The sequence below is a fragment of the Typopeltis vanoorti genome, chromosome 17 (assembly GCF_054136105.1).
Source record: "Typopeltis vanoorti isolate ZY-2024b chromosome 17, IOZ_Tvanoo_1.0, whole genome shotgun sequence".
Classification (NCBI taxonomy): Eukaryota; Metazoa; Arthropoda; class Arachnida; order Uropygi; family Thelyphonidae; genus Typopeltis; species Typopeltis vanoorti.
This window is the reverse complement of record NC_143565.1, coordinates 27,829,461-27,842,599: the sequence shown is the minus strand read 5'-3', so window position 1 is coordinate 27,842,599 and position 13,139 is coordinate 27,829,461. Positions and strand designations below refer to the sequence as shown.

The window sequence follows — 13,139 nt, the reverse complement described above, 5'->3', positions numbered from 1 at the left end:
GAGTGTCCACAAAGCCACTAGGCTAACCACGCAGATGATCAAATAATGAAGCACATTGATTAATATCTGATTAACTGTCTTAATTACATCTACTAATGAGTCGCTATCGTACACTGTTCATGTTGTTGCAGGCTTGCAATGTACATTCATATACGAAGCTTAAAGAAGATTCATAAGTGATCGCCTGAGAATTTGCAAACTGTTCAAATGAAGCAGTAGGAGACTTCATACATAATATATAATTTATTAAGAAATATATATGTTTAAAATAATTATTTTTTTCTTAATAATAATTCTATGCATTAATGATGCATAGCCAAAAATTGCCACGTACCCCAGTGGGTATGCGTACCACACTTTGAGAAATACTGCTCTAGAAGATACTTGCTAGACTTCAGTTCTCTCCTTTTTAAGTTATAATTTTCCACTGGTTAGAAAGTGACTAGTGGAAATAATTCAGAAATGTTTTGCTACACATCATGCCAGGACATTGGTGATATTGAAATCCTGTGACATGTGCTCTTATTCTTTGAGGATGCTAGTTTAAAATTCTGTGAATTGTTAGCAGCTTATTAAATTAGCTGGTTTATTTTCTTGTTGTTATGATGTGAGTTAATACCATTCAAATAGTTATGTAAATACTATCCCAACACCTGATATCTGTTACAGCAAATGTGTAAAAGGATGCAGTTTTCCTTATGATAACAGGTGCTTATGTTGTCCTGTCAGGTGTCTTCTCCCTCCAGGAGGATGACTGCCATGCATCTCCACTATGTTCTATTCTGCACCTGTCTACTATATGCATGAAAGATAGGTCCATTCTTCTATATTTTTCATCCACTGCCGTCTTTATCTTTCTCTCCTTCTCTTTCCCTCAACAATTCCTTCAAGAAGCATACTTTGTAAGCAGTTGTGTCTAAGAATATGTCCAAAATAGCTGACTTTTCTCTTTTTAATTTCTTTTATCAGGCTTCTGTTATTGGTTAACTGACTGTTGTATTTACTTTGTATATTCTATATCTTTGAATTGCTTGTTTGTGCTATGCTGATAATGTACTGTTATTCGTCAGTAGACAACATTTGTTGCTAATTTCACTTAATTTATTGCTGCATTTTTGTTTTATACCTAAAAATTCAGTTTTACAAATGCAACCGATCTTTAATTTATTAGAGTGTGCTGTGGTAACTCTTCATTATATCACCTTAAAATAACAAATTTTTAACTTTCAAACTTTATTAAGACAACCTTTAGGGAATCAGTTTTGTAATACACACCTTCTATGCTCACTTTGAAATTAATCTTTCTTTGATTTTAATGCTAGTTTCATGTTGTGGGTATTAGTTATACAGATATGCTAATACATAGCTGCTGGTAAATTAGTCCTGAATGAATATTTTTAGAATGTGTATGAACGCAGTTCAATATATTTGCAACAAAAATGTATACTGTATTTTTCCAGGTATCGAGAACATTGTCCTCCAGGTATGCCCGTGAAAGTGAGAGTTTCATATCAGAAACTTCTGAAATACCATGTGCTAAATGCGCTGAAACACAGGCCACCTAAACCTCAAAAGAAAAGGTAATGTCAATGAATAATTTAATTATGAAATATCAGCAGAGGAATGTTATAGTTTTTGCAAAAATATATCAGAAAATCAGTTTTGATATTTTTAGAACTTTTAAAATTAAAAATTTTTAGAATGTGATTCAGTGTAATTTATAAATAGTAATAATTAGGTGAAGAGACCAAATTAAAATAATTACATGAACTTTGTTAATGTGTAGCTATAATGTTACTAATGTCATCGCTTATTACAAACCTAGAAGCAAAAAACTAGTTTATAGTTGGCTTGATGTAGTGAATATCCTTTAAAACGTGTTGCTGTTGTCAAGACGTTTAAGGCAGTTGGTTATAGTGACTGAATTTACTCTAATGATGACTGGTAAAAATGCAGTTACTCTAAATTACTGATGAATCAATGAAGCAAATTTTTTTTTTTCCCCTCTCTTTTCATTAATTTCATGTAATGAGATTTTGATACTAAAATCCATTCAAAAACTGATTTCATATTGACATTTGAATAAATGACTAGCATTTTCTAAACCATTTAATTAAACAAATTTAAACGATTAAGCTGATTGCAGTTTGCATTTAAAGTTTGCTTGTTTGAACAACTTATCCTGAATGATATGAATTAGAACCAATGAATTTGATATACAGCCTACACTTAAAACAGTATGTTATAAGTGTCATACTGGAAAATACTGTGCAAGTTTGGATGCACCTTGGAGTTATTAGCGATAGTTGGCTCAGTATTACATTATTCAAAATATGTTGTTAGGATCCTGTTTTCCATTTCATTTTGGCACATATTTGTTAGTATGTCAGAATAAGTGTTCTCCTCTCCAGAAAAAAAAAAAGTCTCTCCAGCCAAAAGGCTGTGGGTTCAAATCCCGCCATGGATGTTTATGATTGTCTGTGAAAATACTTGTGTTGATGATGATGAGCGTTAGATGGCATTGGTGTAGATGATGATGATGGTAGTTGCGGTTCATTGTAGTTGGTGGTTTGAGTGGTGGAGACAGCGTTGTGGAGTAGGTATCCTCTCATGATGAGTCCTTGGACTCCCTGGAGGTTTTACATAATAATAATAATTATTATGTACAACGTACCTCAACTTCCAGATGCCCTTTTGTCATCCTTTTCCCCTGCCCTCCATAAAATAAAAATTCTGTCTACTCATATCCTGTATAATCCTTTCAGACATTTGGAGGTCTGTATCATATATCCCTCTTTCTCATGTTTTGCTAGCATCTCAGTTTCCAAATTCTTAATATTTCCTCATAATCTACTTTCCATAGTCCCAACATTATCTTTATCAAATTACATAAGTTACAAATTACATAATAAATACATTATTAAATTCCTGACATTTACACTTTTCATGCTACATGAAAAATTTACATCATTACTAACTTCCTATCTACAATTTTCCTCCATATCAATCTATTACCTGTCAAGACTCCAACATTGTCAGACCTTATATTTCTATCTTCTAAGGCACTTTTTATCATATCAATCCACCTATATCTTGGTCTTCCTATGGGTCTTTTCCTGCCAACCTGGCAGAGAACACTTGTTTTGCTAATCTTTCCTTTTCCATTCTATTTTAAGTAACCATACCACCAGAGATTAGTTCTGCTAACAATGTTAAGTTCTTTCCTAATATCCTCATTTTTAATATGATATTGTCATTCATGCCATCTGTTCACACCTCTAATCTTTCTCAGGACTCTCACATCTGTGGTCTCTAGTCAAATATTTTACTTCTAATCCAGCTCTCAGATCCATGAGTCAAAACTGGTTTGAACACTGTCGTGTATATAGCTAATTTAGTGTTTTGACTAACTTCTCTCTTATTCCATATAAATTTATTCACTTGACTTCCTACCATACCAGCTTTATTGATCCTGTTGGCTATTTCCATATTTAATTTACCATTTTCACTAAAAATCGTGCCTAAGTATTTGAAATGTTTTACTTGTTCTATAGGTTCTCAATTCACAATGCAGTTGATATTTTCGATGCTTCTGCCTATTTCCATTGTCTTTGTCTTGTTATTGCTGACCTTCATACCATATCTATTTATTCAATTTAGTCACGGAATATTGCAGGCTTGTAGCGGATTTATTTAGAAGTATAACAGCATCTGCATAAAGCAAAGAGCTGAGATTAACATCTCCAAGTTTGATATCAGGTTTAATATCACTTTCCTTCATTATGTGATCCATATAAATCAGTGGTTCTTAACCTGGGGTGTGTGTTAAGAACCACTGATTTATAGTTCTTAACACACTGGGGGTGCGAGAGAAGTTTCTAAATTTATTATATAATTTAGAAAGTTATTGTCCATGGACAATAACTATTTAATAAAGGACAATCTTATTGAAATATGAGCCAATGCACGTATTCAAATGGAATTTGGAAAACTGGACTTAGAACAATTCTGGTGTACACAGTTAGAACCTTATCCACAGCTGGCAAAAGCAGTATTGCAGACACTTTTACCATTTACCACCACCTACCTGTGTGAAATGGGATCTTAAATGCAAGTAATAACTTATGCGTGGCTCTTTCAAAAAAGGAGCCTCGCTTCCAAAGTATTATGAATAAACAACAACAACATAGCCATTAAAAGTTGAGATATTGTTTTGTATGTATATGTAAATGTATGTGTTTATTTTTATAAATAAATTATCTTGCAATAGATGTAATTTCCTAAATAAAAAAATAGAAACTTATTTTTAGATTCAAGGGGGTGCCGATCACTAAAAAGGTTAAGACCCACTGATATAGATAATGAATAACAGAGGAGATAATGTACATCCTTGTCTGACACCAGATTTAACATTAAACCTATACTTCAATTCTAGCTGCTGGCTGACAACTCAAATAAAGATTAAGTATTGCTTGATATAATGCCCCACTAACACCATACAACTGTATTGTTTTGAATAGCTTCTCTCTTGGCACCCTGTCATATGCTTTTACCAGATCTACAAAACTTGAATACAGATCATTGTTTTTTCCCATGTTTTCTCAACTATTTGTCATAAAGTGAAAATCTGATCCTGACTGCCCCTATTTGGCCTGAATCCAGCTTGTTTCTTCACCAAGCTTCTTTTCCACAATCCTTCTAAACCATTTCTCAAGTATACTGCCATAAATCTTACCAAGAACACTCAGTAGAGAAATACCTCTGTAATTCCCACATTCAGCTTTATTTCCTTTTTATATATAGGTACCATGAGAGCGCTACTCCAATCAACTGGAATTAGTCATGTTCAAGCCGTCTGAACTATGCAGTAAAGCCACTGTAAGACTTTTATACCTCTACTTGAGCATTTCTGGTTGAATATCATCTACTCCAGCTGCCTTTCCACATTTCAGACTTTTCATGGCTTTTTCTACTTCAAGTATGGATATTACTTTTACAGCACTCTTTCCTCCATTTCTAAGCTACTTCAACAATATTCAGAATATCTTGCGACCTTCTTGATATTTATTTTCTATGTTCTTACCAAAGTCTCTCCATGACTTTTGTTTATGTAGTTTTACACAATGTTTAGCTTTCTTACATTTGTCTTTGTATTCTCTAAGAGCATAATCTGATTTTTTGCCAGGAACTTTTGATATGCTCTCTTCTTTTCCTTCACTGCCTCTTTAACTTCTTTTGTCCACCATGGAGTTCTGATTTTTCTATCCTTGCAGACAACCTCACCGCATGTTCTCTGGCTGAATCAGTCAATGTCTTCTTCAGGCCTTGCCACTGAATCTCCAAGGTTTGATTCCTGTTCTCAAACTCTTTCATTTTTTCTTCAATAATGTTTGTATATTTCAGTCTACAGTTCACATCTGAGAGCTGCTCAACTTTTATTTGCTTTGAAACTTTCTTACATGTCATTCTTTCTTTTCAATATGAAATTCAATTTTATCCTGCTGAAGACTAAATAGTGATCACTTCCAATTTCAAATCCTCTGTACACTCTAATGTCCTTCACCAGAGAGAAAACGTCACTATCAACAATAATATAGTCAATGAGACTTTTCTTATTCTTTGTGTCTTCTCTCCATGTGAATTTGTGCACATTTTTATGTTGGATCATGGTGTTAGTAATAACCAATCCATGTTCTCAGCAGAAATCCAACAAATATTTGCTATTATTATTAGCTTTGCTGTTTTCTCCAAATTTTCCCAAAATATTTTTTATGTCTGACAATCATTTCATACTCTATTTAGATCCTCAACAAGGACCAACTTTTCAATTTCATTGTGTCAGTAATTTTCTCTGAAGCCTCAAAAAATTCCTCCACTTCTACCTTAGAAGAGTCTTCTGTGGGACCATTGGCACAAATAAGTCTCATTGTCCAATTCCCCATTCTGATATTTGCCCACATCACTCTACTTGAAATTGCCTGCCATTCAATCAGATTAGCCCTCATATTTAGTGTCAAATACTATGGCTACTCTTTCTTTTCCTTGATTGTCATTGTCTGAATATAACATTTTGTATTTATTGCTCAGAAAGATCTCACCAGTTTTTGCCTTTTTTGTTTCAGTCGCCGCTATTGTATCGATCTGGTACTTATCCATTTCCTCAGCTAGCTCCATTTCTTTGCCATTCAGGTTTCTTATGTTGATAGTACCGATCTTGAACTCTGGTGATATTGAGTTGGGGTGTGTTTTAGGTTTTGTTCCAGTAGCTGACTTTTTGCCTTTTGCCCTGGTTCCCTGGCAAAAATAGCAGGGGCCCTTGTTTAACCAGGCAACGCCCCAGCCATCATAAAATTCTGTCATGTTGTGGTTGAAGCCAATAAGAATAGAATTTGGTTGGCTAAATCAGAAATTGCCAGCCCATTCTCATTCGTCCAGTATCCAGGTAGATACCTAACAGGGTGCACCATGAGAAGGTGAGAATTGGACATTAGGTCAGAAGCCCTATCCATTTCGGTTCTCAGCATTGCTTTAAAGGCTATGTGAAGGTCTCCTCTCAGTTATATTGCTTTAACTCTTAAGCACCCCATATAAATACATATAGGTTCTAATAAAATAAATTTAAAACGAGAGAGTTAATTAAAAAAAAAAAATTAATTCCTTAAAATTAAAGAACTATTTTTCATATAATGGATAATTTCAGTCCATCACTTCAGTGTAGATTTGGATGATGAAGCATGGTTTCATAATTTTCTTTATATAAGCATTTCATGAGATAATTACTTTTATGGAGAACCTTAATCTTCTTCCAAACGATGCAATGTCTGGTGGATATAGCGTGTTTTTCAAGTCCTGATTATTCTGCCCCATGGAACTTGTGGTCTAAATGTTCATCATGATGGCCATTGATCTTCCCATTTGGCCAAATGGGAAGATCTGACCCATATACCACAAGGAATTTAATACACTCCTGGGTGCATCAAAGTTTAGCTTTTGCAGGGTTCAGAAAATAGAAATTTTGTTGATTGGACAGGAGGAAGCTTGTTAGGGCAACTGGTTTAAGTAGTTCGGCTATACCTTCAACTCCTTTAACATAAGGAATGGTACATGATGCACCAACTCTGTATTACAATCGTGATCAGAGGCAGATGAGAAGGAAACTTATAACTATCAGGGATCTTTTTGACATAAGATTTGGTAAAGCCTTTAGCAACAAATCTTCTTCCAAACGATGCAATGTCTGGTGGATATAGCGTGTTTTTCAAGTCCTGATTATTCTGCCCCATGGAACTTGTGGTCTAAATGTTCATCATGATGGCCATTGATCTTCCCATTTGGCCAAATGGGAAGATCTGACCCATATACCACAAGGAATTTAATACACTCCTGGGTGCATCAAAGTTTAGCTTTTGCAGGGTTCAGAAAATAGAAATTTTGTTGATTGGACAGGAGGAAGCTTGTTAGGGCAACTGGTTTAAGTAGTTCGGCTATACCTTCAACTCCTTTAACATAAGGAATGGTACATGATGCACCAACTCTGTATTACAATCGTGATCAGAGGCAGATGAGAAGGAAACTTATAACTATCAGGGATCTTTTTGACATAAGATTTGGTAAAGCCTTTAGCAACAAATCTTCTTCCAAACGATGCAATGTCTGGTGGATATAGCGTGTTTTTCAAGTCCTGATTATTCTGCCCCATGGAACTTGTGGTCTAAATGTTCATCATGATGGCCATTGATCTTCCCATTTGGCCAAATGGGAAGATCTGACCCATATACCACAAGGAATTTAATACACTCCTGGGTGCATCAAAGTTTAGCTTTTGCAGGGTTCAGAAAATAGAAATTTTGTTGATTGGACAGGAGGAAGCTTGTTAGGGCAACTGGTTTAAGTAGTTCGGCTATACCTTCAACTCCTTTAACATAAGGAATGGTACATGATGCACCAACTCTGTATTACAATCGTGATCAGAGGCAGATGAGAAGGAAACTTATAACTATCAGGGATCTTTTTGACATAAGATTTGGTAAAGCCTTTAGCAACAAAGGCAGAGTGGATGTGATTTATTTTCAGAGAGAAAGCAGCTTTTCAGTAAAGCAGAGAGTGTGAGTTCAATATACCAGAGCCTTCATAGTGCCAGATTTTTGGGAATTATGATAGTATGAATATGAAGTCCACTAGGTTTTCTTTCTAAAAACTGAGAAATGAAGGCTACCTAAATGATAATAAATCATTTATTTATGATTAACCTCTTCTACCTGAGAAGTTAACTGGATGTGATGGTAAAAACTACTGATCTTCTTGATGAAACTCTTGGAGACCTGTAATGTAACCATGCCAAACCATCAGGATATCATCGACATATCTTTACCATTGTCTTTTTGATCTCCTTTTACTTTGTCATCCAGATGGTAGCCTTCATTACTCCGTTCTTTAGAAAGAAAACCCATGCTGTACCTTACGTTCATCCTCTTTCGCACATTTACTTGCCAAAAATCTGGCACCTTGATCATCTATGGGAAAGTGGTTAAAGAGAGTCAGTAAGAGATGTCATTAATCAACTGAACTATCCTCTTCTTAACAGCATCAAGAATTTTTAGGGAGGTCTTAGGTGCATCACCCCACACACGAGAGCAGTATTACAAGGTTAGCTGGATTTGCGATTCATACAAAGTAAGTAACTGGTCAGAGGAGAAGTACCATCTTGAGCAAACAAGGATGTCAAGTTTTTTGTAAGCTGAGGATGCTATAGAAGTGATGTGATTATGCCAAAAAAAAAAAAAAAGGTTTGGAGTCAGTCAGTCCAAGAGAGATTTGATTATGCCTGTTGAGCCAAGCATTATCAAAAGTAAGTGGAGAAGATCTGAGGTCTTTTTTTAATGGGGAAAACAAGCAAAACTGGGTTCTTGAAGTATTGAAGTTGGCTAGATTGTTTTCATCCCAATCAAGGATACCATGAAAATCAGTGTTCAGCACACTGATTACAGATGACCTTGAATCATGAGATGGTTGAGTGCTGCAAGCTTCTATGAGTAATACAAGTGGAAAGTGCTATCATCAGCAAAACTATGAGTAGGGTTTGCAGCCAATGAGAGAAGATCATTTATGTAAATTAAGAACAGAGTAATTAAATTAAGAACTGAGTAATGAAGGCTACCATCTGGATGACAAAGTAAAAGGAGATCAAAAAGACAATGGTGAAATGAAAGCTCTGAGGAATACCAACATTAAGAGCAAAATCTGAAGAGAGATCGATGTGAGAGAAAACAGGTAATTTAGTTACTCAATGAAGAAGGTAGTCCATATGATGGTGATTTGTAGAGAAATCTTGATATCAGACCCTATTGCAGATGTCAAGTGTAACAGCAGAGGTTTCTTCAAATCTTTCCATGGAATGAACTCAGAGGTGCATGATGTAGGCCAGGAGATCTATAGATCTCATCATCATCCAATTCCTGATATGTACTCTCAACGGGGTGTATAGGATAATTATGTTCATGAAAAAGTTACACCATTACTAATGTCCAATCAACAATTTCCTTACAAATCTGTTATCTGTCAAGACTCCAACATTATCAGATCTTCTATCTCTGTCTTTTTCCTGCCAACCTGGCAGAAAACACTAGTTTAGTTAATTTTTCCCTTCACATTCTGTTTAAGTGACCATACCATCTAAGATAAGCTCTGCAACACATTCCTGGATACTAACAATGGAGGTTCTTTCCTAATATCCTCATTTTTTAATGTGATACTGCCATTGATGCCATCTCTTCACCCTATTAATCTATCTCAGAACTCTCATATATATGAGTTCCCGGTCTTTGATCAAGTGTTTTATTTCTAACTCAGCTCTCAGATCCATAAGTTAAAATTAGTTTGAATATTGTCTTGTATACAGTTAATTCAGTGTTTTGATTAATTTCTTTTTTATTCCATGTAAATTTATTCAGCTGACTTCTTACCATACCAGCTTTACTTATTCTGTTGTCTATTTCCATATTTAATTTACCATGTTCACTAAAAAGTTGAAATGTTTTACTTGTTCTATAGGTTCACTATTTTCAGGTACAGTTGATGTTTTCAATGTTTCTGTCTATTTTCATTGTCTTTTTTTTTTTTTTTTTGCTGATTTTCATACCAAATTCATTACAACAGTTATTCAGTTTAATCAGGGAATCTCTTGTATATTTAAAGAACTAAGATTAACATTGCCAAATTTTGATATTAGATTTAATACCAGTTTCCTTCATAATATGATCCATATAGATAATATGTAGATAATGACCATATAGATAATGAATAACAGTAAGGTAATGCACACCCCTATCTATCTTCAATTCTAACTGCTGACTTCCAGCTTAAATAGACTTCATAATTGAAGGCTATTTAAACATTGTATCAACAATAACATAGTCCATGAGACTTGTATTTCTTGTATCTTCTCTTCATCTGAATTTGTACACATTTTTATGTTGGAACATGGTGTTAGTAATAACTAATCCATGTCCTGCACAGAAATCCACAAACATTATTATTAGCTTTGTGCCTTCTTCAGATTTGACTAAAACATTTCAGTAATCATTTCCTACTCTGTTCAGATTTCCAACAAGGACCAACTTTTCCTTTTTCATCGTGACACATTTCCGATCATGTGTCAGCTGCATGTCTTAAAAAAAAAAAAAAAATCATCCTCCATTCCTTTCTTAGTAAAACCTTTTATGAGATCATAAGCGCAAATAAGTCTCATTGTCCAGTTCCCCACTTTCATATTTGCCTACATTACTCTACTTGATATTTTCTGCCATTGAAGAAGATTATCCTTCTATTTAGTGTCAAATACTATAGCTAATATCTACTAATTAGTATATACTATATACTAATGTCAAATTTTCCCTGATTGTTATTGCCTGAATTATCTAGCCTGTTTTTGTCTTCTTTGTTTCAGTCATGTCTGGTATATTCATCTGCTAGTTCAGTTTCTTTTCCATTGATGCTTCTTACACTGATGGTACCAATCTTGAACTCTGTTGATGTTGAGTTCAGATATTCTGGGATTTGTTCCAGTAGATGATTTTGTGCTTTTGCCCTGGTTTCCTGATGAAAACAATGGGGTACCTTGTCTAACCTTGTGTTGTCCCAACCAGCAAGAAATTCTGCCATGTCGTATCATCATTTTATATTGTCATTTAAGAGCCAATAAGAATACAATTTGGTGAGTTAAATCCCAAATTGCCAGCCCATCCTCATTCATTCAGTATCTGGGTAGATAACTAACAGGCTGTTGGCAAGGACTGGACATTAGGTCAGAAGTCCCATTTGGTTCTCTGCATTCCTTAAAAGGCTATGTGGTGGTGGTGGTCTCCTCCCAGTTATACAGCTTGAACCCTTAAGCACCCCATCTGTGGATCTGGATTGTCAAAAATCCATACTGATGGTCACTAATTAGATGACAGTTCTCTGTGTGTCAAAGAAGTTGACTGTTAAAAACCTTCTTCATTACTTTGATTCTCTCTCTCATGAAATTGTGTATGTGTGCCAACTACACAGAAGCTGAGTTAAATCATTTTTATATTACATGTAGCACTTTTGATATGTATAACAATTTTTTTTTAAATATTTTATATATAGTATTAAATTATTTGTCAATTTATTTTTTGCAGGCATCTTTTCCGATCATTCAAGGCTACAAAATTCTTTCAGACGACTACTTTGGATTGGGTAGAAGCAGGGCTTCAAGTTTGTAGGCAAGGCTACAATATGCTTAATTTGCTTATTCATCGTAAAAATCTGAATTATTTGCATCTGGATTATAATTTTAATTTGAAACCAGTAAAAACACTTACAACTAAGGTTCGTAAAATCATACATAATTTTTGATCTCTTACTGTTCGTTTTTTGGAAATTGATTTGCTATATGTAGTTTTTTAACTTCTTTTTAAATATTTCTTATATAATATATCATATCTTATGCTTTTTTTTTTTTTTTTTTGCATAATACAGAAAAAGCTAACACAGAATGCAATTTGGCGAACATTGTCTAGAAGAGTGATCTGAACCTGTCAGGTAATTTGTGCATTATTGAAGGTAAGGGAAGGAGAATTAGGAATCTTTCAAGAGTGAGAGAGAGAACTAAAGACCATTTGGGTAGCACCCAAGTCGACTAAGTCAGCAAGGTCTGAGTTTAAGGTACTAGTTGTAGAAAATCTTGAAGATTGTGATGTTTATAGATGTCATGGTTTGTCAGATGAGTAGAAGGAATTGAGTGAGGTAATACTGTCTATCGCCTTCAGCAGAACTGTAGATATTATGATTGGTCATTGAGAGGTCATTTATGTATAGGAGAAAGAGATAGGCAATAGAATAGTGCTGAGCCTTACCTGTATTGCTGAGATTTAGGAAAGGATGCTATCCACAATGACATGTAATAATCGACTAAGCAACTTATCCTACATAAGGGAAACAGGACGCACAATTCCAACAACAAAAGATGAATGCAAATACCACACCAAATTCTTTCACTATGGTAAAACAGGCCTGTCAGACCATGCATTCCAAACATGTCACAGAATTAACTGGAAAGGCACCAAGTCCCTACACCACAACAAAACCTCACTGGAAAGAAAATTCAAGGAAGCTTGTGAGATGTGATTCATCATCCTGATCTCATCAAGAATGTTGGATTAGTAATTCCAAGAATCTGGAAGACCAATCTGCAAACTATGTAGGATCCAGATCATGATGGCAGAACCCTATGTAAAATGCATTTGTTGTAGTTCTGTTGGATCCTACTTCGTCTTAATCTATACCTTGGATCTGACATGTTATTTACTATGATGTTCTTAAACAAAATAGAAGGTTGCTGGTTGATTTCTAATTCAAATATAAAGAAAATTTATATTTAAAGACTGTGCCACTTTATATCTGAATTAGTTCAAGAATTGAAGATAAACCAACTCACAACTATCTCTCCTTTTAGGTGTTAATATTATATATACTGGCTGAGAATATTTAACTTACTTAATTTACCCGCTTTAGTTCGAATATTTTATGAATGGTGCAGTAAAAAAGATTCAGACAAAATACAACTTTTGATTAACAAAAACAAACAATTTTAAAATCACAAATTTTACACTTAACTT

The 13,139-nt window shown here is 34.5% G+C and overlaps 1 protein-coding gene across 1 annotated transcript in view; it reads left to right on the top strand.

The window, feature by feature from the left end:
• The window catches only part of Prp8 (pre-mRNA processing factor 8), a 411,861-nt gene that overhangs the window by 129,955 nt on the left and 268,767 nt on the right, over positions 1-13,139 (top strand). The window contains exons 10-11 of the mRNA XM_090407427.1: positions 1,461-1,580; positions 11,661-11,850. Of these exons, the coding sequence (XP_090263553.1) occupies positions 1,461-1,580; positions 11,661-11,850 (310 nt within the window). The remainder of the gene's footprint in view (positions 1-1,460; positions 1,581-11,660; positions 11,851-13,139) is intronic.